This window comes from Chrysemys picta, chromosome 7 (assembly GCF_011386835.1).
Source record: "Chrysemys picta bellii isolate R12L10 chromosome 7, ASM1138683v2, whole genome shotgun sequence".
Lineage (NCBI taxonomy): Eukaryota > Metazoa > Chordata > Testudines > Emydidae > Chrysemys > Chrysemys picta.
Genome location: NC_088797.1, coordinates 103,891,823 through 103,919,322, shown reverse-complemented (window position 1 = coordinate 103,919,322; position 27,500 = coordinate 103,891,823). Strand labels below are relative to the sequence as shown.

Here is a 27,500-nt window from a genome sequence, read left to right as displayed (position 1 = left end):
CCAGGTCTGTAAAAATTAGAGTTTGGGCTTATACAGTTGTGTCAGGTCTTTAAATAAATAAATAAATAAATAAATAAATAAGAAAACTTATCATAGCTGCAGTGTTTATGAGCTTGTCAAAGTACATGTACATAATTTTCATCAAAATTTCTTTTACCTGATTTCCAATCCTCCAGGATTAGATTTATCAACAGCTCATTCTAGGTAAAGCTCTGTGCCTGTTTCCAAGTGGCTTTTCCATGTAAAAGCAGTACTTTAGAAAAGAAAGGCCTCTTGTTTTGACTGTATTTGTGCAATTTATAAGCTTTTCTTCCTCTTAAATGCTTAATGCTTGGTTGAATCGTTTATTTTAATTTACTAATTTGAGGTGTCCAGTAAATTAATCTGTAGTTCTTAATTAGGGTCTTAAATATCTGCCCTCTCAACTGGTATTTGGGACAATATAATTCACTAACAATGCATTTGGATGGGAAAGTAATACTGGCAGAAACACTAAGTCATGAGGTAAACATAAAAACCATTGGTAATCCAAACTGTTAGTTCCACTTAATGTTTAATCATATGTATATGAGAAGGACTGGGAGATCAACTTTTATTTTAAAACATCTAAAATATTTAAATTTTAAAATTAAATTATTAAAACAACAATCTGACCATAAAACAGAAAAATGCCATGCAGCCAAGCATCAGTACATCGTAGAAAATAAGTAATTTAGATACAAAGTGCCCCAACATTTTCATTTTTCTATATTGCTCCCTACCTCTACTGTTTTTGATTATTTAACAGCAAATCTTACAGATGTCAGTTTTGTCTTGTTCTAAAGCAACAAGGACAATAAGTTCCAGCTGACCTCAGTACAATGAATCTTGCAAGAGCACAATATGTATTTTATACCGGCAGTGAAAAGCTTACATGTAATTGAGAAAGAGAGAGAAATGTCACTGTAGCATTTTTGTTGACACTGCACTATCTGTGTGTGTAAGGAGCCCAGAACCTGGCAAACAAGGGTGTAAGCTCCAAGATGTTCACATTGAATACAAGAACTTGTCTGTCTGTCTTTCTTTTTTAGTCTAACATTATGAGGTCAGATTCTCAAACTAATGAAACATTATCATAATAGGAAGTGGCACAAGGAAAAATATAAAGCAACGTTTAACATTCAGACAGGCTAAAGGCATATGGAATTTGAAACCAGTTGCTAAAATGGGTTCTGTTTTTCCAAGCATGTTGTCTTCCATAATGCTTAATGTACTGTTTGTGTATATTGTTCTTGCACTATATATTGATATGCTATGCTACAATATATTTTATTCATACTTCCTTACTTGGCTAGGCTGCCAACTATAGAAAATTAATGTCTTGGTCCAAATAATTATTTCTACAGTGAATTATATAGCTAAATAATTACCATCTGTAGGAAATAACTTGATTTGAATGAGTATCAAATGTAACACTTTGGTATATGTTTTTTGGCTATGTTATTCCCACTTTTAAAGCAAGGCATTCTGTGCATATTGATATGAGCTGCCCGGTGTATGCGAATAACAGACTTCACAATAATATCAAAGATATGTTACTTAAAATTTGCAAACCAATATTCCTGTGCCATTTGTCAGCATGTGAGCTGTTCATAAATATTAGTGGATATCATCTTTCCACTAGTTATGGAAAAGGCTATTTGTCATACCTATATAGAAATCTTTTGAGAGAAAATAAGAATTATCTACAATTAAAGGTAACTCAAAATGAAATAGCGTCCAGAGGTATGTGGTTCTTGACAGTCCATCAGTATCTGACCCATGTGACAAAGCCTATGGCAACTCCAGATCTATCTGTACAACTGCCTGTAGTGCTTACCAAATAGCTAGACCCCGTTACTGGAAGAGTATCGCCTCCAACTGAGCACATAAGCCAAGTTCTTTCTTCAACTGACACACAAAGAGAAGAAAGAAAGGGGATACGTCATCCTGACCCAAAACACCAACATTTTTGTGATTTAATATGGTGACATGACAAATAACATATTGACAGAAAATAACTTGTCATTTTTCTAAAAGAAAATTAAAATAATACAAAAAGATTTTTGCAAGACATTTTAATTAAGTAGATTTGTAATTTACAAACACTTTTTTATTAGCTATGAGGAATTATGCTGATTTCTTGATCCAGCTAGCAAAGACAAGGTGTGTTGACTCCAAAAGTGGGATTCCCCTGTCCCAGGGCCCAGGGGTTACATCAGGCATTTTATACATGTCTTGCACATAATACTTGAGACACTTCCCATTGTTATATATTTAAACCTTGCTCCCATTGAGGTCAAAAGCAAAATTTCCACTGACTTCAAAGCTGTAGGATCGAGCCCGTATTCATGGTGAGATGTAAGTTTTTAGTAACTGTGCTGTTTCACATCAATGGTTAGCCTCTGTGCATGTTCCCAGAGCTTCTACTTTCCTTAGTAGTAGGTTTTCAGCACACCATACTGTGTGTACTGCCACACAGCAGGAGGCATTCAGGAATCAGTAGTTTCATTTATCTTAAGATGCATGTTTAAAAACAACCATATACACTGTACTAAATAGGGATTTGAACAGCTCTACTCATATGAGTACATTCTCCCCTCAATGAGCAGAAACTACTGCTATTAACCCTCAGTTGTAAGTAATTTCCCCATGAAGGAGTATTTTCTAACATTGACACATGCATAATACTTTGGGCTTCACCAAATAAAAATGGAAGATCCATAAGCTGACCTGAATTTGTTTTTAAAACTACATATTTTTAAATAGCTCATGCAAGAGAAATAACCAGTTGTTCATGCGAGCTTTTGAGATAAGTCTCTAGGAGTCTTTGATTTGTATTCATGAAAACGGAATCAACATGTGATGATAATTTTATGGGATTTCCAAAAAGAGAGTGCCCTTTTCCTACATAATTTATTGTTTCTGTGATTCATCAAAGCTTTTTGTCCTCTAGCACATAACTGGTCATCTGTGATTTATACACCAAAGAAGTAAGTAGCTCCAAAATGGAGTAAAAGGGCTATAGTCAGTGTTCACACAAAAATGAGTGTTTGAAAAAAATCTTTGCTTAAGTTACTGCAGCAATATAGGAATTGCAACTTAATACATTGTGAAGTTGCAGGATTATGCGTGGAGTTAGTCAGCACTGCTATTTAGAAAAAAATAAAATAAAATCTATCTAGTTACCCTAGCAACTGCCATAGTGTGTTGTATTTGTGCTCTCTGATAGACAGATTGGACCATGTTTATCCCTAGTGTAACTCTGTTGCCTTCACCGGGGATGAATTTGGTCCCATGTCTTTTTTTTAAAGAAGCTCACACAGCAAAGTGGTAAATGAACATTAACATCTTTAAATGTTTTCAGATAAATACATTATGCAGTCTTAAATGCAACTGGGAATGCCTGCACTTCTCCTAAAGACCAGATGGTCCACCAAGACCTGCCCTTGTAAGCCTGGGAAATAGAAGCAAACTTACGCTTCACTGGCTTAACCACAAAAATTCAACAAGTGTCTGTATCAGCTCATTCTCTTGTCTGAAAAAAAAGAAAACAAATGTGTTCATTTCCTTTTTGAAAAGATTTACAAACTTCCTTCCATCTCTGACTTTGGCAGTTTGTTTCTTATTTCAAATACCCTTTGTAATCTATTATGATATCTAGGCCAGTCTTTTTTCCCCCCTCACTTCAGCCCATGTCCTCTTGTTATTTAGGAATTAATTATGATGATATCTCATATAACTCATTAGTATCAATTAATTCTTTCCCTTTCATGATTTTATATAGCTAAATTAGATTGCCTCTTAGGACCTTAACAATCAGTATTGGACTCATTTAGACATATTTTTTCTCCCCTCCTCCCAATTTCACTAGGAGTTAGATGATGCCTCTCTATGACCATGACGTACCAAGACAGCAACGTTCCACTGGAACTATGAAACTGTGGACAAATAGAGGGTACAAGAAACAAAGCTTGGACCAGCTCCTGTGAAAGGCTATAGAACCCACTCCTACAGAGAAAAGTAACATTTGAAAATGTGACCCATGTTTAGTTGCCTGAACAGGAGCTGAGCACTTCTTGAAAATCTGCCTCCAGTTGTGGTTGCAGTTGAAAATCTGGCATTGAATGCTTTTGAAATGGAGTTTGATGGTGAAAGAGGGAAAGGTTTATGGAGAAAAGATTAAAAATTTGGGTTTTTACCACACTTAGTTTAAGAAAGCAGCTGAACACCAATAGATATTAACAGAAAGGAAGAGATGTGAACCTAAGCAAAGTGGAAGTTCAAGGATGGAAGGATAGATTTGTGAGCTATAAGCACAGAGGTGACAAAAGACCATCATAGTGGATGAGGTCACACAGGAGGTAAGAAAGGAGAAAACCAAGAACAGAGCCAGGGAAAAATCCCATAGGGGGTTAAGGAGGAAAGAAAAGATCCTCCAACAGTAATGCCAAAGGATTGATTAGCAAGGTTGAAAAAGAACCATGATGGGGCACAGAAGCCATTGGAAGGGAGTGTTTCATGGAGACTTACGTAGACAGCTGTGTGAAAGGCAGCAGAAATGTTTTTATGTTGGTTCTATTCCCTCTGCCACCAAAAAAGCTGCTGCTGCCATCTTCCCAACCTTTAATGTTGATATTACTACATTCCTGGGTAATGGAGCACAGTGCCAAGCTGAGGAAAACATTGCCATTCCTACAATTTAGCACTATCGGTGAGTGGGGAAATAATCTGAATACTACAAATCTTGGTTTGGAGGCTTGAAGGGGACGTCCCAACAAAGGACACAATTTACTAGAAGCTATTGTAAAAAAGAAATAAGGAAATAAATATAAACAGCGTATTAACCTCATTGGCACCTGAGGCCCGATCTACATGGTGGAAGTTGACCAGCAGTGCAGTTCTGGATTAACTATTCCAATATAATTTAGCTATTCTGGAATAGCTTTGTAAGCAGAGTAATTATTCTGTAATAAAGTCACTTTATTCTGCAATAGTGTGTCCAGTTGGGGAAGTATATGGGAAAATACCTACTGCAAAGTATCTTATTCTGCAATATTACGCCAGTCAATGTCCCTGTGTAGACAAAGCCTAGGTCAATTTTCAAAATGGGAGTTAGTTGTTTTTGAAATTTTTCACTTTTGTTTAATATCAAGACAGGTGAGAACTTCATTTTAATGGGCATGAACTTGGAGCCCCTAATTATGGTCAGGTAAATGCCAACACAGTTAACCACCATACTGCTCACTGGCACACCACATTCATTCAGCAAATAATAGCAGTGTGGCTGAACATACTTGGCATGTCCCATTGATTCAAATGAGTGGAAATATTGGAGGAAACTGCTGTGAGAACACATACATGATCCAGCAGCAGCAAATGCAATTAAACGCCTTTAGCTGCATAATCTAGGAAATAGATCGTCTATATTTTACTCATTTTATGGAAGCCACTTTTCTCTGTGTACACGGACCTGTGGGCTTTGTCCCTCTTCCATGAGGGAACTGATATACGTGAATGTTTGGAACCCATAAATACTATGAGGTATGGCACATTAGGAATATGCCTAATAATAAGCTACTGTAAGACTGGTTTAGTTTTTAGTCAAAAAACACACAGAAAAGGTGGCTTGTACCCAGTCAATGAACTCAAATTAAACAGAATTAGTTTTGAAGATCCCTTACTAACAGTTTACCTCAGTCTAAAGGTATTATACTGAAATGGTATTGTCTAAGCCAATCAGAGTGCAGGCATGCTGTACAGTGACAGTCTTACTCAGCTTCAACTCCCATATTTCATTTTCTGCCTTTTCAAGCAATGCAACTTACTCCTGGTATCCATGGTAATTTGCTTGGCAGAGAGTAACTGACCAGTTTGCTTGACCAGTATGAGCAGTAATTTAGCATCTTTGCTACTGCCCCAAGAAACTCATCTGTTTATCTCCTTTCATCAAAACTAGCATCTTGAGTTATCTGTTTTTAATGAGTTTTCTAAACACACTTTCAGGCTATTCTGTGGTTCTCAATAATAGTCTCTTGTCTGGGGGAACTAGCTCTGTAGCTCTGATGAAAGTGTGTCATGATGAAAATGCAGTCTGATGAAACTGCACAGTTAACCTGGGCTCTTACCCATGTTTAGCCTATCCTCCTACCAGAAAAACCTCTGACCGGGTTTAAAGGTGCTTTAAGTTTGGGCTAGATTACCCAGCTGGGATATTGGTTAAACCAGAACCTGGACTCTCTAACTCAGGTTGGAACATGCCCTCTTTGAAGTGAGGATGCAGGAAAAATCACTTGAATGCTGATAGTCCTCTAATGCCTGGCCACGATTTCCCATGAAGAACAGACAAATTCTTCCATAATTGACCCAAAGGAATGGGAAAGAATCCTGGAGTGGCTCAGCACAAGGAACCATGGGATATGCCCCTGGGCACACATGGGTGAGTGTAGAAACAGTGAAGACACAGTAATATGGGTATAGGGCCTTACAGTGCGGATGCTCAGACCTGGACTAGGCTGACCCTGGTATTTCCCCCCCCTCCCATGCCAATCACCCAGATTAATATCCAATGAAAACATACCCTGAGATGGCTGTTTAGCTGAACGCTTCACCCAGTATCTAAGGCAGTTTTTAAGGCCATAATAGATTGTTGAAAAATGATACTGTAGATCTACATAATTGCTTATCATACAAACATAGAGCCCTTTTTGTCTCTGTACCTTATGGATCTTCATAGATCGTAACCCAGACCACCACAATGGGTTGCAAAGTTGATGTAGATTCAAATATAAATATGCAAACCTTACTGAAACTCATACCATTTAAAGATGTTTTCAGACAGGTGGCTTTCACACAGGTAGTTAGATCAAAGCAATGCCAAGTACAAGAGTTATTATAAGCTGCAAAGAAAACCTCGGTGAGGGAAAATAACATTTCCCTGCTTATACATGAAGTAAGGAAAAGGTACATTTCTACAAGGGTTAGTGGGATGCTTAGTCATCACATACTGTGGTTGCATAAGGTAACTGAAAAACTCCAGATTGGCTATGTGAAAGATTTTTATAGTGGTTAAGAACTTGGAAAACAGAAATGGAATTATAAGAATTGGGAGGGTGGGCATAAAGTTCTGTTTGAAAACAAGGGATGCCCACTTATTTTTCCCAGAGAGAAAGTTTGTAAATGATTATATTGATCCCTTATTGTGTTTGGTCTCATACTCACTGACAGATCAAGCAATTGAAATAGTTAAGTGGTGTAGTAATAAGGGGGTCTGTCTGGCGAAGTGGACATTATAGGAGTAATTTTAAATAAAATTTTATAATGTGGCCACAAGTGGGTAATTCTCACTTAAGTTCATTATACGAAACATGAGAGGTCACATCAGTCAAAGAAAGAATATTTTAAAACTTCGCATACATAAAGAGTTGCAATTTGAAATTAAATTAAACCCAACTTCAGTGTGGAGAAATGATGGCTTTCTACTTCAGCAGATACTTGGTATATGCATAATTTTTAGGCTATTCATTTTTCTATAGCTAACACTTCCCATATTTCAGTAAGCTGGCTGCCCCGTGAGGGAGCATTGATTTTTCTCCCATCAGTTCCAATAGTAATTCAAGCAGCTAACAACAAGAGGAAGTATTTTGTTTAGATTTAGACAATATTATCATTCACTCCTAAGCGATGCCCAAGTGGAAGATACCTCAAAAGATTAATTTATAATTAGATTATGTTGTCTTTCTACTGGAAACCAACATGTGACGACAGTTCCTCCAACACAAATCATTGAGACGGAGTCCATTTCATCCTTGATGGGGTAAGTGGAGTAGAGTGTAAAATTTGAGTCTGAGTGAGCCTGAGAGTTAGAGAGAATGAAATATTACTTGTGTATTTATATAGTTTGGGCCAAAATTGATCGGGGTTACATATGTTGATACCCTATTGCCCAACTTCAGTGTTAGCCCAATTACCAGCTTTTGTTTAGTAATTAATAAAGTATGTATCTTAGCTACCAAGTCTTTACCTCAAACTTAGCAACAGGGCTCAGAGTAATAATGTGGCTCTCTACTCTCCATTCAGGCATTCATTTAAATCTTATGCTTGCGTGTACAACAGAGTTACTGTGCTGGCTGACTGTGAGAGGACTTATTTGTGCACATCCACACAACACTCAAAGGCTATGGCTCCTCCCACATGTAAAGGACCCTGCCTGAGGAAGTAATTCTGAGAGGAAGTGAAAGGGTGTGGCTGTTTGACTCGCCCCTTGGATGGGAAAACCCAGAATGTAACAATAATAGAAGCAATAGAAGGAGAGCTTCCTGTGTGCTGTCTTTCAGCCATAAATAGGCGTGATTCTTTATGTGCTAACCACAACTGTATGTGGTGGGCCCTTTAGTTGGCTGGCCAGAAGAAAAGAAGATATTTCTCTTATAAGGACTCTCTCTGCAATTGGTGGCAGAGGGGGAGGAGGAGGAATGTTTACCTGGACTGGGCAAAGAGGAATAGGAAGGGGCTGGACTTAGATGTGTGTGTGGGCGTGGGATGGGCACTGTCCTTCCAGGTGACCAAAGTGGGGGGCGGAATATTTATATACTGGGCAGTTCTGGAAAAGTCTTCTCTCACTGGCAATACCCACCTTTGGCATCAGAGTAGAACCAAGTGTTGTCATGATCTGCTGTGGGCATTACACTAGTTGCCTTTATCCTTGGGGGCTGGGAGGAAATTTTTCCCTCCTCTCCAAATTGGCTGAGGTGTGGTGGGTATTTTTGCCTTTCCCTCAGCTGGTCAGGGACCTGGGGGGCGGGGGAGAGTGTGTGGGCAGGGAGGTTAGGTTAAAATGTGGCAACTTAGTAAATGTTTTTAAAATGTGGCCATTATCCAGGGCAGATGTACTCATTATGGAAGGAATAAAGTGATCAGATAAAATTGTTTGAAAAGGAATGTAGAGGAAAGCATCCCTCTGGGGCTCCAATGTCTGGTAGAGCAGGGAACCAAATCCCCTTCCTTTTCAGTCCCCATAACCCTCATATGAGGGGAGAGTGGTGGGATCCCAGCAACATGCTGGCTGGGACCAGGTTGGAAAGGGGGAGGGCTGGTGGCAGCCTCCCAAACAGGTGGAAACAATTAAGGAAATGAACTGCTCTGTGCAATTTATTGCCAGGCATTCCCAGATATTTTAGGTGAATAAAGTTGCGGCCTAATTCAACTTCATCCACTGCCTCATGGGTTTCTTCCAGCATGGCCAGACAAATGATCCTGTAGCTGCTCTCACCTCTCCTGTTTGTACCAGTCCACTAATAAAATAAAGTGTGTTCTGGTGAAGCAGGCAGTTGAGTCAGCAATGGCAGCTCCATGAATCTTTCAGTGGTGAGATCTGCTTTTGGTGTCATGTGCCTTTATGTGACTGACTTTAGACCATAGATATGATGTTATTCTAGATGTTTGCTTTAAAAATGCGTTGTGCTGGCAAAGCCCACCGCTGCAGAAGACCCTTCTAAAAAAATAATTGCAAAACCAAAAATTAGTAACCAGGGTCACTAGGTCAAGCTGAAGATGTATTGACCTTTGGAGAAACATAAAACTACCTTTTAGGCATATAGGTCTGTGATTCTTTGCTGAAAAGAGAGAGAGTAAAGAGGCCTTTCCTGAGGCATTCAAAGTTAAGAATGTTATGCTTGAACTTGGAAGACCTGGGTTCAATTCCCTTCTCTGACACAAACTTGGACAAGTCATTTAGCTTCTCTGTACCTTGGTTCCTCATCTGTAAATGGAAATAATAGATTCCTCTACCTCAAGGGTGGTGTGAGGATAAATATATTAAAGATTTTGAGAAGCGCAGATACTATGGTGAAGGAGTCATTTAAGTACCTTAGGCCTGGTCTACACTGGCGGGAGGAATCTATCTAAATTACGCAACTTCAGCTACATGAATAACGTAGCTGAAGTCGACGTACTTAGATCAACTTACCGTAGTGTCTTCACTGCGGTGAGTCAACTGCTGCCGCTCCCCTGTCGACTCCGCCTGCACCTCTCGCTGAGCTGGAGTATAGGAGTCGACGGGAGAGCGCTCAGGGGTCAATTTATCTCGTCTAGACTAGACACGATAAATCGATCCCCGCTGGATTGATCGCCACCCACCGATCCAGTGGGTAGTATAGACAGACCCAAAGATAGAACAATATAGAGCAAATTAGTCAGTCCCTTCTCATATTCTGACCCAACAGATCAAGGAAGTAATCTATTAATAATGGCCTGCAAAGTTTGTTTTGTTTTGTCTTCATATTACTTTTAAATAGTCCTTTTGCTCTTTTTATGCTTTTTTTATTATGTATAAATTTATAAATACTGACAAGTATTTTTTCCCTTGTAAGTGTTTGTTTTTCTAACTTGGAAATATCCTGAATGTCAATTTGTCCTGATTTTTCTTGGTGATCTCAGAGCATGTTAAAATGAGAGCATCATAACTGAAGGTATTGACTCTTTAGCAAAGGTGTCTAAAATCCAAAATATTAATTGGTCAGTGAAGTTTAAAAGTTACAAACAAAAAATAGAGTTTTAGACAGTCTGACTAAAAATCATTTCCCCTCCCAAGTGCTCAGAATTCATTACCTTGACTTTTTTGGTGTCTCATTTCACTAATTCTCCAACCACCAGAGTTTCTGAGGCTAGATAGTATCTGAAAAACAAGAAGAAGAAAAAAGACTTTCTGAGACTATACCAATCTTTCAAAGAAGGCTGCAAGCAATGTTCACTCTAATTTTTTCCATCCATGTGCGGAATGAATTTTGTTATGTGCACCAATATCGAGGTCATGTGCAGATGTGCGACACCAGTAGAAACAAAAAACCTAGATAAAATATATGTATTTTTAAAAGTTACCATAGGGACAATTACTCCAGCCAGGACAGTTTAGGCATTTTAGAGCTCACTACTCAAAAAATTAAATTTAAGCATAAGAGAGAAATAAAATTATGAAATGCATAGACCAGTCAAAAAACTAAAATAACAGCACTTTGAAAGAATAAAATTACAGAGAATATGTGTGTATTGCAGGAAGTATCAAGAAGTAACAACAACAACAAAAATAACACAAATATGTGTTGGGAGGTGAGAGTGAAAAAGATGTGTGTGTGTGACCGAGACAGTGTGTGTGTGACAGAGACAGTGTGTGTGTGTGTGTGTGTGTGTGTGTGTGTGTGTGTGAGAGAGAGAGAGAGAAAAACCTGTGTGTATGGGTGTGTGTGTGTGAGAGAGAGACAGACAGTGTGTGTGCAGGCTGCTGGGGAAGTGTAGACCATGTGCTGTTTCTTTAAGCACAGCGGCACTCACCAGGAGGCTTATTCAGACCGCAGCTCCATCCTGCTCCTGAGCCCTGTTCCTCCCCTGACATCAGCGCCCCCTTTTTCCCCCACTCTGCACAGCAAGCAGGAGAGTCCCAGGAGCTGCTGGCCAGGGGCTCCAAGGCAGAGGACAGGAGCAACACAGCTGCAAAGCAGCAGAGGGAGGGGCACCTGAACATGTGCCAGATGTGCGCGGCTCTGCTAATCCAAGGTGCAGCACTTGATTGACTCTTGGGCGGCCACGCAGCTTAGAGGGAACACTGGCTGCAAGACCATCTTTTTTTCTTTTTAGATACTTTTAAAATTAAACGGTAGGGAATTTAGAACTAATCAAAGCAATACTTCTTTACACAATGTATAGCCAACCTGTGGAATTCACTGCTGCAGGAGGTCTTCAAAGAAAATATAATGGCTCTTTTCTAAAAAGTGCTAGATAGTTTTATGATCCCTGGGTCTGATCAGCCCCTTCTGAGGGAAAACCTGTAGGAGAGTCTAAGGAAGAGGAAATAAGTTTTAAATTAATGGAAATTTCTTCCTAATTGTTCCATCAGATGATGGGAAGAGAGTCTGCCCCCTAGTCTTGCCATGGAACAAGCCACAGTGTCAGCTACTAAACTCTACAGATCACTTCCGTCCATCTATACAGAGACCCTTTGTCTCCAAGACAGCTCTGCATCCTTGGTGCCCTTCCTGGGAATGTATTAACTTTCGTGGGGAATCTCCATTGTGCCAGTGGGTTGGGCGATGTGCATCTCCTTGGCCTGTCCACTCCTCCCTGGCCTATCCATTCACCACTCTCAGATTCCTAGGCCCACACAGAACACACTTCATGGCGTCTGAGGCAAGACGGACCTCTACTGTGCTGGCAGCTGATCTTCACTTTCAACATGTCCAGCTCAGAGATCATGGGCATGTGATCAGGCCCACTGTTGTTAATAACATGTGAAGCTATGCTGGGTAAAATAATCAAGGTAATTAAATTTTATGCTTCAGGCATAATAAACTTAACATCTGCAGAAGCGAGGAAGGACCTTCCTCTTCACTGGCTAGCTGCATTGTGATTTTCTTCACTTCCCTCCAAAGCCTTTATTTACTGGTCTTTATAGAGAGTGGGATACCAGCTATGTGGCCTAGGCTCTAAGTAGGCATAGCAAATTCTGTTCCTAGAAATAGAAAATAAAGCTACAGTATGTTTTGATTCTTTAATGAAAACATACATAATTATCCTCTCATCTATGAGTTAGCGTGAGAACCCAAACTTTGCTTTACAAAAATTAGTGATTTGATTAAAAATTAAAAACTACATTTCCAGATAAGATAGAGAACGCACCTTGCAGCCTCAATGCTGAGGGAACCTGCATTGCAGGGGAAGAGCATCCTTGGAGTTCCAGCATTTGCTTTTCCTCTTCCTAGCCCCACTTTCTCAAGCAGTGTGGTGCTGGCAAGTTCTTTGAAGTAGTTCCCTTTCCCCAGAGCATTACCTCTGCTGTATGCTGGGAGAGCTTAAGATAGTGGGGTGGAGAGCTTGGTATGAGTGATGGGGAGTGCCCCATCAGCATCGTGGCCAACTTGGGGGCAAGCAAGCCCCTTTCCTTCTTGTGGATGCCATTTGTTGTCCTATGACCTCTCCCTTCCCTCTTCTGGATTAGGTTTCTTGCTATACTGGGGAAATTAAACTTACAGGAGCAAGGGAGGAATTTTCGTCTTGTTGCCAATTAGTCTGCGTTCATGGGTTTATTCCGCCTCCTCTTCTCAGCAGCCTGGAGGCTAGTGATAATATTGATCTGGTTGTTGTAACTGTGCCTGGGTCCAACTTGGTTAAAAGGGTGTACAGAACTTGGATAATCTGAGCATGGGATCAGGAATGGGTAGAGCATCCTGTATAGATGGGGGATATGTGAAGTTTATTGACCATCTCTTCCCTGGGTTGCCCAGGTGGCTAATTAAAGAAGGGTAGACCTGTGCTGGACCAACGTTGCCAGATAGTTTTAGTCGAGTTCTATCAATAAAGTTGTAGCCTGTTTAAACAACATTATTATATTGTCTGTCTTCCTGCTGGGTCTGAGTCAAAGGCAAAATACAGAAATTAGTCATAGTTAGTTCATTTTTAAATTGTACTATTGTCTCTACATAATGGGCCAAATTCTGACCTCATTTATGCCAGTGTAAAAGTAAATCTGCAATGAAGTCATTGGACTTACACTAAAGTGTAACGAGTATAAAGGAGGCCAGAATCAGGCCCAACATCTGTTGTACTAATAAATATCTTTTCCCTGGAAATTATATTGTATGTTGTTAAGTGGAAGCAGCTTCAGCATACTTTGTGAAGCATCTATCTATCTATCCCACCCATCACTGCAGTATCGAAACTCAACACAACAAAAGAAAACTTCAGATCAATGTAATTGTTTACTTCCAAATATAAGTATACCACTGTGAAAAATTATTGTCCTAATAAGAATGACAACAGATGTACTCTGTAACCACTGTTCTACTTTGATTATTTGACCTTTTGACCTTTGGCTCCATTTAAGTGAACATTGGCTACATAATATGTATCTTTTGTAGATGCTAGTTAGGAGGCATTATTGACTTGGAATTTATAAATATTTAATCTTCACATTAAAAATATGGGACAGATTAGCCATTAGAGTCTGACAATAAAAAGGCTTTCTCTTTTGATCAGGATGGTAGAAGAATGTAAGACAAGATTTTTATTAAGGTAAAACAAAAATTGAAATTGCTGACAGAAACAATGTAAATTTGACCTGGAAGAAGCTCAGTTGTGACTGCCGAAATGTTTGTTGTCGCATCTAAAATTGTTCTTTTCTGTTGTGTCTTATATTTGAACTTAATATAGAAGCTGTGCAAAGTACAAGTAGTTCACACAAACCAAAATAGATGGTTTATTTGTCAGCTACCGTTAAGAATGGAGGAGAAAAGTTCAGCACAGGATAAAAAGCTTAAATCTTTATTTTCCACTCAGAAAGTGGAGTCCTTACATTATAAATTACTCAGTCCTTGTCCTTGGTTTGGCAGCTACTACAAATTGGCATGAACATTACATAATCTTAAATATTGATTCTTAGATAAAACCATTCTAAGGGTACCACCCTCCCCCAACACACACACACATATACACAAAATTATCTTTGTTACATACTGCATTGATATTGTCCTAGTATTTTAGGTCAGCACAGTTCATGGGTTGTTCATATCAATACATTGATTAGTTCAATTATAAAAAAATAAATTTAAAAAGCCTTCTTGAAGTGACAGTCTTTTATTATAGTTGAGCATTGCAATGTTTAATGAATGGTCCTGGCCAAATTCTGCATTCAGTAACGTTGTTATACATTGAGTTACTCCTGATTTACAGCAGTATAATTGAGAGCAGAGTTTGGTACTTTATGTACTGACATAGCTAACTTGCCATGGCTATGGAATTTGGACCATTAGGAGAAATGAGAAGGTATCTTGCTGGGATATTATCACACCCTGGGTGTGTTGTGACTCAGTCATGAAGCATAAAAGATGGTCCAGGCTGGGGTGTCCAACTGTGGATTTTAGCAAATACTGATTTTTTTTCCAAAGAAAAATATTGGCAATTCATTAGGCTGTGTCACAGGGTGAACTGTGCCTTTAAGAAGGATTCATATCCTGGCTCTGGCCTGTATCTAGTGGGCCTTCAGATCAATAGAATTTTGTGGCTTGTAGAGCAGGCTTCATTAGAACTGTTGGGTAGAAGCAACGCCTGATGGGGCAGGAAGAAGTGGAATATGAGCTATTTGTTCAGGGTAGAAGGAGACCTGTGGAGTATAGGCAGCTCTCCACTGGGAGTCTGGAAGAGAACAATAGTGGCTGGTAGGGGCTTGGGGAGGGATTAATGATTTCCTGAAACTCCTGCACTACGAATAAACCTCTCTTCTGAGGAGAGAATTAAAACATGGAACCATTGCTTGTGTGGTCTCAGAAGTCTGCCAGTTCCAAGGGCCGGAAGCAAAAGGAATAAGCCAAGTGGGAATGGACAGAGTTGTTTCTACTATTGGTGAGCAGATGGGTCTAGGGGTGCCGAAAAAGGACACTGAGCTGAAGAGAAGACCAGCCTTGGAAAGATCTGGTCATGGGAACTCTGCTTGAAGGGCAGGACAACACCAAAGTTTGTGGGAGGAGTAGAAGCATTGATGAGGCAGATATGGGAGTGTTTCAGCTGATGTGTCAATTAACACTAAGCTGAAAGGAGAAGACATTAATGGTTATATATCCTTGAAGGAGAAGTACCAGAAGAAACTGACAACCATAGAAGCCAGGCAGCTGGCCCTGAAAGAAGGAGAAGAGCTAGCTGAGGAGTATCAGGCCACTTTAGAAGAAAGAGATCACCTGCTCATTATAGTTACTGACCTGGAGATTGTTCGGGCTCAGACCTCACAGTCACAAAGCAGAGAATTTCAAATAAAGATTGAAGAACTTGCCCTGGGGTGGGGAAGGTTGTAAGGTGTGTGTGGAGGGTGGGGGGGCAGTATGTAACAAGGTGACTTGCCCCATGGGCTGGAGAGCCTGTGGCTAAGCAAACCCTGATTACAGGACAAGCAACACCTGGGTTGAACCAGGCAATACCAGGATAAAAAGAGAAGGGGGGAAGCCCAGGAAACTGGAACTAGGGCTGTAGACAAACTGTAGGGAGCAAGAAGACTCCTGCAGGGTATTGAGTCTGCAAAGGTGCAAAAACCAGGAGAAAGCTTTTCAGGTAAGGAGGCACAGGAGAGATATTGTAGAGGCAAAGGGCTTCGTCACTGATGGTCCTGGCCTTCTGTGGGCTTCTCAAGATCACCCAGGTTTGGGGGAGGAGCCTACAGCTCATTCTGTGGGGAGAAAACAACCAGAAAAATCCTGGAGGATATCTGTGAGGAGGAGAGAGGGGGGAATCTCATCAGGACCTCTATTTACTCTCTCTCTCTCTCTCTCTCAAGGTGGAATGATATGGTCCAATACTGCTTGTGTAACTCCATTGATGTCAATGACAGATATAGGCAAGACCAGAACCAGATCCTTAAAGGGGCCACTTAGGCAAAGGACAGTGATATGAACAGGTTTTCAGTGACCATTATTGTTTCACAACACAAAATGCAAAATGATCTCTTTACTGAATAGCTCTAATACATGTTTATTATTTTTTGAGCAATTATAGTTTCTGTTTTGACATCTGCCAGTTACTGAAGGCAGGTTTTTTTGACATGTTTGCCATACCATAAAGAAGTGTTTTCAGGGCATTATTTGTCTTTTAAAGTGCTGCTCTGAACCTGTTTTGTTTCAGAGTGTCAGACCAGTTCCCTCCTCAGTGTGGAATTGATGAGGAGTATTGGAAAGGTTACCATTAGAGAAAGTGCAGATCAGGAGTAGTATAACAAATCTAGAAAAGGAGGGCTCAGCCTAAACCTACATTAAGCAGTGAGTCTGCAACTTTATATCAGCAAACGTTTACCAGTAAATATTGGTTTAGAACTGAAAACTAAAAGCCTTATGAGTAATTTCCCCATGAAAAACAATGTTCATTTCTTTTTATGTTTTGATAAACAGAACTTTTTGAAAGGTTCCAGTGTGCTGTGGAACTTACAACCTTTTAAGGTTCTCCCATCCATATTGACTACACATGACACCTACTGAAAACCACAAAAGTACAGGTTAGCAGAAACAAAAATAGCATTAAAACATTGTAAAGCATTTGATAAGATGCTGTCTGCCGTATCTGTAATCTCCCTTCTTTGTATTACGGAAGAACAGAATACAAGCTGACAAATACAAGCATGTTTACAGTAGCACTACTATTTAATTAAAAGTCTTGTCTGACTCAGTCTTCTTTTATTCCCATCTCCTGGTACTAGTCCTTCATGTTGAATGCAGGTGGTGGAGGGAGGAGGTACCAAGGGTAATTCTTGTCTATCATATTGTTGATTTTGCTGACCTACTGTGGTAGGCTTGATTTTCACTCAATTGTAACATAAACCAAACAAGAAACATTCTGTGTAATAACATTCAAATTGCAATGACAGCTTTTGGGGAGCTCAGACTGATTTGGGAAATAATGTGGCAATATCACTTGAACAAGTAGTCGGTCCCTAAGTCATGCAGACATGCCATTGTGGACCAAAAAGAAAACAGAATTTAATGAGAAATCTAGATGTTGAACAGGCCTTCAGTCCTCGGCAACATACCCTTCTGTAAGAAAATGCAAAATCACAATATGTTTTTATCTCACTGCACCCCAAGTTCCAAGCTGTGTTTTAAGAAAATGTGTCTGTCTTATAAAGATGATTGTGGTATTGTTGGTCTAGTTCAGCTTCTGTAGAATTCAATAGCAGGTTCCCTCCATTTATCTCCACCAGTGAAGACAATATCATTCAGTTTCTTCAGCAAACCTAATGTACAGCATGCTGTGGTGAACTGGCTGAGCAGTGATGGGTCAGTAGGAGGCAGTGTGGTGAATCTGCTGAGGATGACTCTGCTGTTCATTTTCTCCTCCTGCTGTGGAGTGTGATGTGATAGGTTGCCAGCATGGGAGGACCCACTTAGGCAGCTAGGAGAAGTGGGTCACAGAGGCCTCGTGGAGCATTGGGTTGAAGGCAGGTGGTGGGTGGGTGTATTGGGATTCATAACATTAGGGCCTCTAGAGCTTTAGCAGCTGACATGCCTATAGCACTTGGCTCAGCCATACCACACCACACCTGGCATTCTATCCGGGACATCAAGACCTGGCCTGCTGGAGACCCCATGAAAGATCCACATTTACTATACAATTTCCTGTGGCACGAGAATCTAGTGCCATTCTTCTCCCTTTGTCTCCTAACCTGCTCCCCATACAATCAAACTGGTGGCAAACTTAGCTATGGTGTTATTTTATGACCTTGATCTTCCACTACTTACATATATGTTCCAGTATGAGTTCTGCAAGCAGGAATTCAGGAATGATTTTTGGCTGTGATTAAATTGAATTTTGCAGTAAATAAATTTTTCAGCAGTACCTCTGTTCCTGTTTTTCTTTTTTATATTATGCCCGTTCAAATGTTTTGAATGAATGTTATGCTCTAAAGTGCGGTCAAGAATTATACCTGTGTTTAGCAGCGTAGTGGTTCTCTTATGTGAACCACCATCCACTATGGATTAAGTGGAGACCACCAAATTCATTTTCACTTAGGATTTGAGCCCAGTTAGAGAGATGTGACTTTAATCAACTGTTCTATTTTGCTGCTTAAGTAATGCATACATTTAAGATTATAACCTGATTTTGAAAATTTTCTGTTCATCCTTCTCTAGCATTTGGTCTACCTCATATAACCCCTACTCTAGGTTTACAACCCTCTTCCCCTCCCCACAGAAACCACTATTACCTCCACATCCACCCAGTGCAACTATCATCTGCCTCTATCTTAATTGTATGAACTTTATCACCAACTCCTCCTCTCATACACAAACCACTATGTCCATCCCACCCCCTACCCTAGTTGTACAGCCCTCCCACAGACACTCAAACTGTCACCACCGCACATGAAGAGGTAGGTAGGATCTTAAGTGAAGGATACCTGCATGGGTTATGAAATCTGAATGAAGGAGTGTTTTGTTGTTGCTTATGCAACCTTTCTATACACAGAACTTGTGCTGTTATAATTTACCTTGTCCAATAAAAGCTGGATTGAGCTTTTTCATAACTCAGTTAATGTCACTTGACTGTCCAACAAGTGTCTGTGCAGAGTGATGTGTGGCTATGTCTATTCGTAATAGCTTAATGCATGTCCTCCATCTACAGCACTCCTGGATTCGATCAGTGGAGTAAACAAGCAATGGAATTAGGAATTTGAAATTGAAAACTAATTATTCTGCTTGGTATCATATGGCATTTCTTACAGAGCACTGAGCTAGATTTGTTCAGTAAAGTTCAAGAGGAAAGGAAGGATGGCCTGGCTAGTAAAGCAATGGACAAGAACTCAGGAGATCTGGGCTCAGTTGCTGGCTCTGTCAGACTTATTTTGTTACCTTAGGTAAGTCACCTAAACTATCCTGTGCCTCAGTGCCCCATATGTAAAATGGGGATACTAATACCCTTTCTCTTATCCTTTGTCTTCTCTATTCACAGTTTAAGCTCTTTGGGTCAGTGACTGACTTTTACTAGGTATGTACGTACAGCGGCTACCACAATGGAGACGTGATCTTCTTGGGGCCTCTATTTACTACCGTAATATAAATATAAGTAAAGTGGACATTGCAGTTCAAATAAGATATACTGACGAAAATGGAATTTCATAACTATCTGTCTTGCATAACAAAGTATTTAATCCAAGTTTACTAAAGCAAATACTGTATATAAATTTGAATGTATGAGCTGTGCTCAATTAATTCCCCATGTGAAGTATTTCCAATAAACAAACATTCCCTTTATTTTATAGACTCCTCTTCCCCCTTTGACTCTGCTCTTACTTTGCTCTCATATCAGAGTTCAGTTGCTTGTTATTCTCTATGCTATTTTTATGGATTTTTGCCTTAAGAGAATGGTGGAAATCACAAGAGGCTACACCAAAGGTAGAAATTCCTGGAAGCTATAGTATAACATTTCCTTCCTATTGTATAAGTCATCTTTGGTGAATTTAACATTTGTGCGAGATCTGAAATTATTAGCACTGAATCACTATTTGATTATGGCTTAGAATGGACAAACTCAGCTTAAGAAATCATTGTGCACTTTGGAAAATATCCAAATTCAGAATTCAGTGACAGCATAAAGCACAATCTCCTTACCCTCTGTGGCACTAGCAGCTTCTCCTTTCATCCAACAGTTGTTACCTTTTTATACATCTTTAAACATTGATTTAATAAACGCATTTAACTGCATCATTCCTTGTATTGTTCAACATAGCTATTGAGAACTTAATTTAATGATGGAGCTGCAAGCAGTATCTCCATGCACTGGAAAACCACAAGTACTCGTCATCCAAAATGAAAATAGCCCGTCCAACCAATATCTTTGTTTTAAAAAACCAACAATTTTCTAAATTTAATGCTCTCATTTTTCACAATGGTTATTTCACAGATTATTTTTCCATTCACTGACTTCCTTGCTCCCCCTCCCCCCACAGCCACAGATGCAACAGTAAATACTACCCTCTTTTCTCACAGTAGCTCTAGACAACATGAAGTTCCATGGAACACCGAGTACTTGACATATTATTGTTTGTTATCTTTAGAAAGAATGGGAATAATTTGTTTTTGATGTTTTATTTGTTTATGTTGTACTCCTAGACCACTTCTTTCGGCTCCTTCGGCATTTGATGAGAACAGAGACGATAAACATTAATGCCTCTGAACATATGTATGATCACTGTCCAAAATGCCTGCAATATTTGTATAATTGTGGAGGACAAAGATCATTCTAAAATTAATGATATTGTAATAACATTTCAGGAAGGAAAGAAGCCTTGAGGTCTATCTAAATCTGTCTAACATTGGTACATGTAATGCATTTTTCCTCTAAGTGCTCCTGTAATACTTTTTTGAATATGTTCACAGTTGCAGCTTCCACATGTTAATTAGGTCATTCCACACATTAATTACCCTCTGCATAACAGTTTCTTTTGAACTCCCTTAATGTCTGGACTTTCCTTGCTTTGTAGTTTCCTGCCTTCTTGGTTGGGAGATGATTACCTTCACATATGTTTGTGGTGTCCACTGTCTGACTACGGTAAACTTATATGCACTTCCATCTTCACATCTCTTTCAATCTCACCATCTTCTAATAAACAGATTGTCTCTGTTACTTTCTCAATGATTAGTACTAAGTGATGGGATTTCTTATGTGGGATCGTGCAGTGTTCTGTGCTGTCCCCTTCCCTTGTTCAGTGTGTATGTGAGGGGGAAGAGGAGATATTGTGAAACTGGTTGGCAGTGTCATTGATAGCCTTATGACACTCACCTTTGATGCCATTTCATCAGTTAGCTGTGGTCGCCATCCAGCTTTTCCCTGAGTCTGGCTGAGAGTGAGGTTTGATTAAGAGCCAGCTAGTGCAGGCTCAGTCCTAATAAGCCTGTAGTGGTGATGGTGGGTTGGGGAAAATAACCAGAGGAAACAGTGAAGGGCATATCTGTTTCTTCAGCTGAACTGGTGTGCTACCTTTTGTTACTTGGGGTCTAGGACACTTATGGGACCTCTGCCTGTGTCTGGAGTTCCAGAAAGGACAAGTAATCAATAAAACTTTTCCCATCTTTGCTTGGCTTGGAGATGGCAACTTTTCTATCAGATGCAGATCTTGGTTCTATTATTCCTCGCTTTGTCTCCTGCAGATTAGTTTATGCTTAGCAATTTTTCACACACAGAACACATTACACCTCTAGTCCAGAGATTGTAATGACTTCCATTTCATTTTCAGGTGTAATTAGAAGTGCTGGCTTTAATACATACTTTTTTTTATAGTTTGGGCCTTGAGTGTTTTAGCAATCATCTCTCTCTTCATGCCCTTAACCTATCTATTGAGATCACTTGGATTTGCTCATATGAGAGTTTGAAGCAGTGATTGTAGTAGATGGCCCTAAACTCTGGAATTGGACTCTTCCCTTGGTCCTACAGAACCCAAGTCTGTTAATCGCTTGTCGCTCAGCCTTATTTAAGTTTACGCAGGCCGTTTCTGAGGGGGTGGGTTAAGTGAGGAGGGTTTAGTTGGTTTGGGGATGTTCTGATAATGGTATTTCAACATTGTTAGTTTTGATCATTACAGAATTCTTTGATAGTTGAAAGAGAGATATTCATAGACAGGGAAGATAAACATTTCACATAAGTGACACAATATGTGTATCCTATGTACCTTCGTTTTTATTTGGTACAAAAGGCATACTTAAAAATATTGATACCCTCATTCATTTGCTAACTGATTAGTACGGAAATTGCATACATCGATATTTTGGTTCTTTCTGGTCTAACTAATAGAACACCTTTTTATGCAATTTTTCCATTACCTGTAGGTGGAGATCATTCTCCCTTTGTTACTTACATCTCCTGGAAGGAAATTAGCTGTACTGTACATGAACACTTCACGTGAACTGTGCCTTCATGACTAAGGCAAACAGTTGTGCATGACAGGGAGCAGCCATGTTGGTTCATATTTTCACATGCGGGCTGGCAGAATGACCTTGAAAGTTCATTTTTATTCAAATACTATTCTTACTATGATTTTTTTTTTAAATAATACTTCTGTGGCTACCAAGCAAACAGGGCCGCAAGTGCTTGCTCTATCTCGGGACTGGAACAGCAATGGCCAGAGCCAAGCAATCACAGAACGGATGGAGAACTGTATTAGGATGCTTGGCTGTGTTACATACCATAGGGAAGTCCTCATCCTGTACCTCCCCAGCCTTTCAGGTTGGTGTTATTGGGGGCAACAGTGCAATGGAGATAGCTATAAAAGTGATTCCAAGTGGGAGTGGAGGGGATTAAAGCCCACCTTGGAACTGGAGCAGTGATGACCAGAGACGAGCACTCCAGGAAAATCTGAGAACGGCTTTGAGATGCTAGGGACTTGTCCATCCACCCCCTCTCCCCCACCAACACACACACTCCCCAAAAATATCCCCCACAGATATGCACCCCTTTCATGCATGACATCAGAATGCACCTTCTCTCTGCTGTACCCCCGTTGCACCAAACCAAGCCAGGCCCAAGAGCAACTGAGATTCTCCCATCCTCTCTCCTCAATAAATTTACCCCAGCGCAGCAATAAAAGACACAAGATGGCATAAGATACAACTTTATTACAATTTTTGTATTTTACCATTTTTTTCTTGTTTGTTTTTTTTTTTCTTTCCCCTGCAGTTAGTCATGGAAACAGAACAACGTTTAAAATTGCCCACTGCATGTCACAGTACTGTTACAGTCTTATACAATAGTGTTTTAACTTTTAAATTTGTATTAAGAATTTTAACAAGAATATGCAATCTATGTGCCATAGTGATTTTTTTCAACTTGTTTGAGTGATTAGCCTTGACAAAATTTGCCATGCATCCAATTGTCAGTCTAATTGTTGTTTTTGTTTTTGCTAAGAAATATATAGAAATGCAGAGGCAGCAGACTCCTCAAATTGTTCAAGAAAATCTACTAAAGAATGTCAGCTAAGTCTCACGTAGTCGATAAAAGGGTAAAACTTCTTTCATGCATTTGTAAGCACCATAATTCTACCCAGATAGCAGTATGTGACCATGTAAACCCCATAACTGATTTACAAGATGCCCTTACAATATCCAAAGTCACATAAACAAAAAGTAAAAATAATATAATATGACTATTCAAGAATATTTTAATTGAATAAGTCTCCAACACTGTGAAATGGGTAAGCAGTCAAAACAGCTTCAAGATATAGTATACAGTGCTGGTTTAGTATTTCAGCTGGCCACGTCAGAGTAGCAACACTGCGAATGTAATGAGGTATTAGATTTTCCACAAAGTAGTTTTGACTTAACTCTTAGATATGGAATTTGATAAATTGAATTTCTTATACATAAATATAGATCTTAAAAATATGAATGAGAAAATAGACATGAGTAGGAATAAAGTATGACTTAAGTCATGGTATAGGCCTGAATTCTTGAATAATTTGTTATTCTGTGAATTTTTATTAGTAAAAGCAGTAAAGTACCTTTTCTTTTTGAAAATGATATACACATGCTAACTTTTTCAAACTTTTAATTGTTTATAGGACGGTATTTACATCGCTTCTTAGTATGTTTATTTTAAAGATTGTTTGCATACTCTGATTCAAGACTCTGGTGCCTTGACTCCCCCTCCCCCCCCACCCCGTAAAACTTATGGCAGTACATTGTATAATGACAAGTGACCAAAAAATCAATTTGTAATCTGATTTGAGGTTTTTGATTTCCTCTGATGAGTTTAAATTTCATTAAAAGCAACCTTATTCAAACATAAAAGAAATCCTTGAAGGGTAAAACAGGGAATTGTCTCAAAGAGTATAAAGAATCCAAACTCTTTTGTGCTATTTATTCATTGCATTAATTGTGAGGTACAACATGTGGTGTCGGTTGGCAGATGTACTGTTATCAGCCCCTCTGATCAGCAAGGGGAGGTAAAAAAGCACAAGGGCTCACATTCAAAAATCGTTCTTTGGCATATTGACACTTTAGTTATCAACAACCCTTATTATCTGCTTAGAGCTAGATCACAGCTTGCTGGTGACATAATAAGCTACAAATCACCGATGGTGCCTTTCTGCATTCTCTTAATTGTATGTATTCGCTGGAAAAAAATATCATTGGAGCCTCTTGTCTTGATGAGAAATTGACATTTTCTGACTGATTATTTGGGAGCACTATGTGAGGTAGATAAGACTTACAGTTGTTTTAAAGGAGGGCAGCCATTCTTTCAGAGGCCTTTTTATTGCTCTAGTTGACCCACTTGATGAGTATGGATTTCATGAGGTCTTTTTCAGCATTTGAACTATAAAAGGTTCAGAATGACACCACCCCTTATAGACAAAAGATAACCTTGCCCTTTGAATATATTGATTCTTTATTAACTAGGCTGTTTAATGCAATGAAATGAGGCATTAGATTGAAGCCCATTTCAAGTGCTTTGAATAATCTTTAAAAGCTTGAAAGACTTTAAAAGGCTGCTCTGCAATAATTGGCATATACTTTTAGAGACTCTATTCCTTCGTTTTGATTAAGAAATTTTTATCTTTGTATTTCTAAAATCAGTGTAAGCTGACTTAACATTTTATCACACCAGGTTACAGATACTTAGTTTGTCATAGGTGGTATACTGCTCTAGCACTTGTAATTCGTAGCACAGAATTTGTTTCTTCTTTGTTTTCTTTGCATTGAATGTTAGGCTAACCGTTTAGCTACTCATTATTCAAACCTTTGAAATAAACCCAAAAGGAATAGTGCCAATAGGCATCAGGCAGACTTTCATCCCTGCAAGCCTTCTTATTTTTTGAATAAGTGGAATGCATCTGATTTAAGCCTGATTCATAGATACTACTCAAAGTGATTGTAAACAGGAGGGAAAGAACACTATGAAATATTTGAAAGCATTTTTATATTTTCAATAATTGTTTCCTGTTTTGCACAGCAGCACAAGTAATTAAGATGACATTTGTAGGCACTAATTTAAATCATGCTACGCATATGGATTATAGAGCTTCAAGCCAAAATGTGCAAAACCAATCTTGTATTGTGAAAAATGAAGACATACCTACTGCAATAGTGTAGAGTACACCAAAAAGTTACATAAGCTGAGTTTTCCGTGTATAAATTAGAAATACAGTAAGTTGGTAGATCTCATTACATTCAGTACATTTATCTACAGATACATGCTACTCTGAAACATGCAGATGACAGAAAACGAGGAGAGAAACAGGCACACTGAACTTTGTATGATATTATATATCATTAATACTGAGCTCAGAATTTTGAAATCTTTGTTTTCAATAGGCATCTTTTAATGACAGAACATAATTCATATTACTCTATTCCTTTAATTGGCATATGGGTTCATGTTTATCTTGTATGTCAGTTGATGTTATAATTTGTTGTTTGTATTGCTGTTGTGCCTGCAAGCCAGGCCCCCCCCCACGAGTTATTCCAGAATATACAGTGGACATATGCTGGTGTAAAACTGGCATAATAGAGTTGGGAATCAGGCCCTGAATTTTAAGTTGAGCTCTATCATGGTCTGATCCAAAGCCCATGGAAAAATTCTCACTGACTTCAAGGAGCTCTGAATCAGACACATACTTGACAAAACCATTTTTTGTTGTTGGTTTTCTTTACTCTTTTGTTTATCTACTTATCGGACATCACAGATTGAGGGATAAAATATTTGTGTTCAGTATTAGTTAGCAGAATCTTTGGATGTGTTATCGGTTTTCCAAAAACTAATATATGAATGCATAATGGAAAACCTGTGATTGGAAGGTTTTGGGTTGTGTGGATTTTTAAAGAGGTATCTCATTGTTTTAATTTACACAATCTGCCACTTGGCTTCTATCAGAGAATTTTAAATCAGAGAATTTTATGAAAGCGGGTAAGCATTACTGTGTCCATTTTACAGATAGGGGAGCTGAGGTACAGTGGTGGTTGAGCAATGTGCCTGGCTGCATAACACGCTATTGGCAGAGCGGGGAATAGAATCTTGGTCCCATGACTCTTATTCCTCTGTTTCAACCACTGGGCCTCAGAGAAGGGCTGTCATGTGACTTTTTAAGATTGAAAAGCTTATTTCACGGGTCACTCTTATCCTAACCAAGACACAACTGGGTAATGTGATATTTAGAAATGAAACCTCCAGTGTTGCATTTGTTTTGTGTTTTCTCAGTTTTTTAATAATCAAACCAGATAAAATTACTAAAAGTGAAATTCACAGACAAGAAATACTTTAATTAAATATTGTGTAAAATGAACATTTTTATACAGTTAAATATCTGAAAAAATGTACAGATAAAACAATCTTATTGTAGGGTCTTTAACAGTAAAATCTACCATTCAGTGAAGCTTTCAGTTTGGAGACAATGAAGCAATGAGTGCATTGACTAATTAATCTAAAACACAAACAGATTGCATTTATGAAGAAACTTGCAAACTTACTTAACATGTACACGTGACCTCTTCTTTAGATCAAAACCTTACTTATACAAAATAAAACTGAGGCAATTCAGTTCCAAAGTGACTTCTTAGGCTTTTCCACTTAGCTAAGCCTTATTAGTTATCACAAAATAAATGTGTAGTACATTTATCATTTGTGATATACTGTATCATTCTTTTAAAATCCCTTTATAAACACTTTACTAAAATGTGCATTTTTTGTCCAGAAAGAAAAAATGGTCCCTCCTTTTTGTTTTAAACTTTAATTCTGCTGCAGTTTGCAAAGTGTTTTGCAGTGCTGCATTTGCAAAGCATTTAGTGCAAAGAAAAAAATAATCAGTCTTTCTCGATGTCTATGTATTTGGCACTAACAGGCACAATATATTAAGGAGGTCATTCCAGTTTAAAAATTACAGTCATTGCTGTGGGTCTTACTACAAAAAAAGTTCTGTTTTTAAAAAAATCATGTATGATCCTGATTTCATATGAAACCTTTATCTCTTAAACAGTGCA

The 27,500-nt window shown here is 38.9% G+C and overlaps 2 protein-coding genes and 1 long non-coding RNA gene across 14 annotated transcripts in view; 2 read left to right on the top strand and 1 right to left on the bottom strand.

The window, feature by feature from the left end:
* Nucleotides 1–5,012, top strand: part of MGMT (O-6-methylguanine-DNA methyltransferase) — a 339,246-nt gene extending 334,234 nt beyond the window's left edge. Inside the window, exon 8 of the mRNA XM_065552224.1 lies at nucleotides 3,893–5,012. Coding sequence (XP_065408296.1) covers nucleotides 3,893–3,916 — 24 coding nt within the window. The 3' untranslated portion in view covers nucleotides 3,917–5,012. The remainder of the gene's footprint in view (nucleotides 1–3,892) is intronic.
* A 7,586-nt stretch (nucleotides 5,013–12,598) lies between these two features.
* On the top strand, nucleotides 12,599–23,634 carry LOC135972780 (uncharacterized). Its single transcript, XR_010589294.1, has 4 exons — nucleotides 12,599–16,104; nucleotides 16,935–17,038; nucleotides 19,259–19,390; nucleotides 19,486–23,634. It is a non-coding gene; the product is annotated as an uncharacterized LOC135972780 (long non-coding RNA).
* Nucleotides 23,635–26,762: 3,128 nt separating this feature from the next.
* EBF3 (EBF transcription factor 3) overlaps nucleotides 26,763–27,500 on the bottom strand; it is a 133,692-nt gene continuing 132,954 nt past the window's right edge. For all 12 annotated transcript variants that reach the window (XM_065552197.1, XM_065552209.1, XM_065552198.1 and 9 more), the window contains exon 16: nucleotides 26,763–27,500. This exon is cut by the window's right edge and continues 1,927 nt beyond it. The gene's annotated coding sequence lies outside the window, so the exon portion shown is untranslated.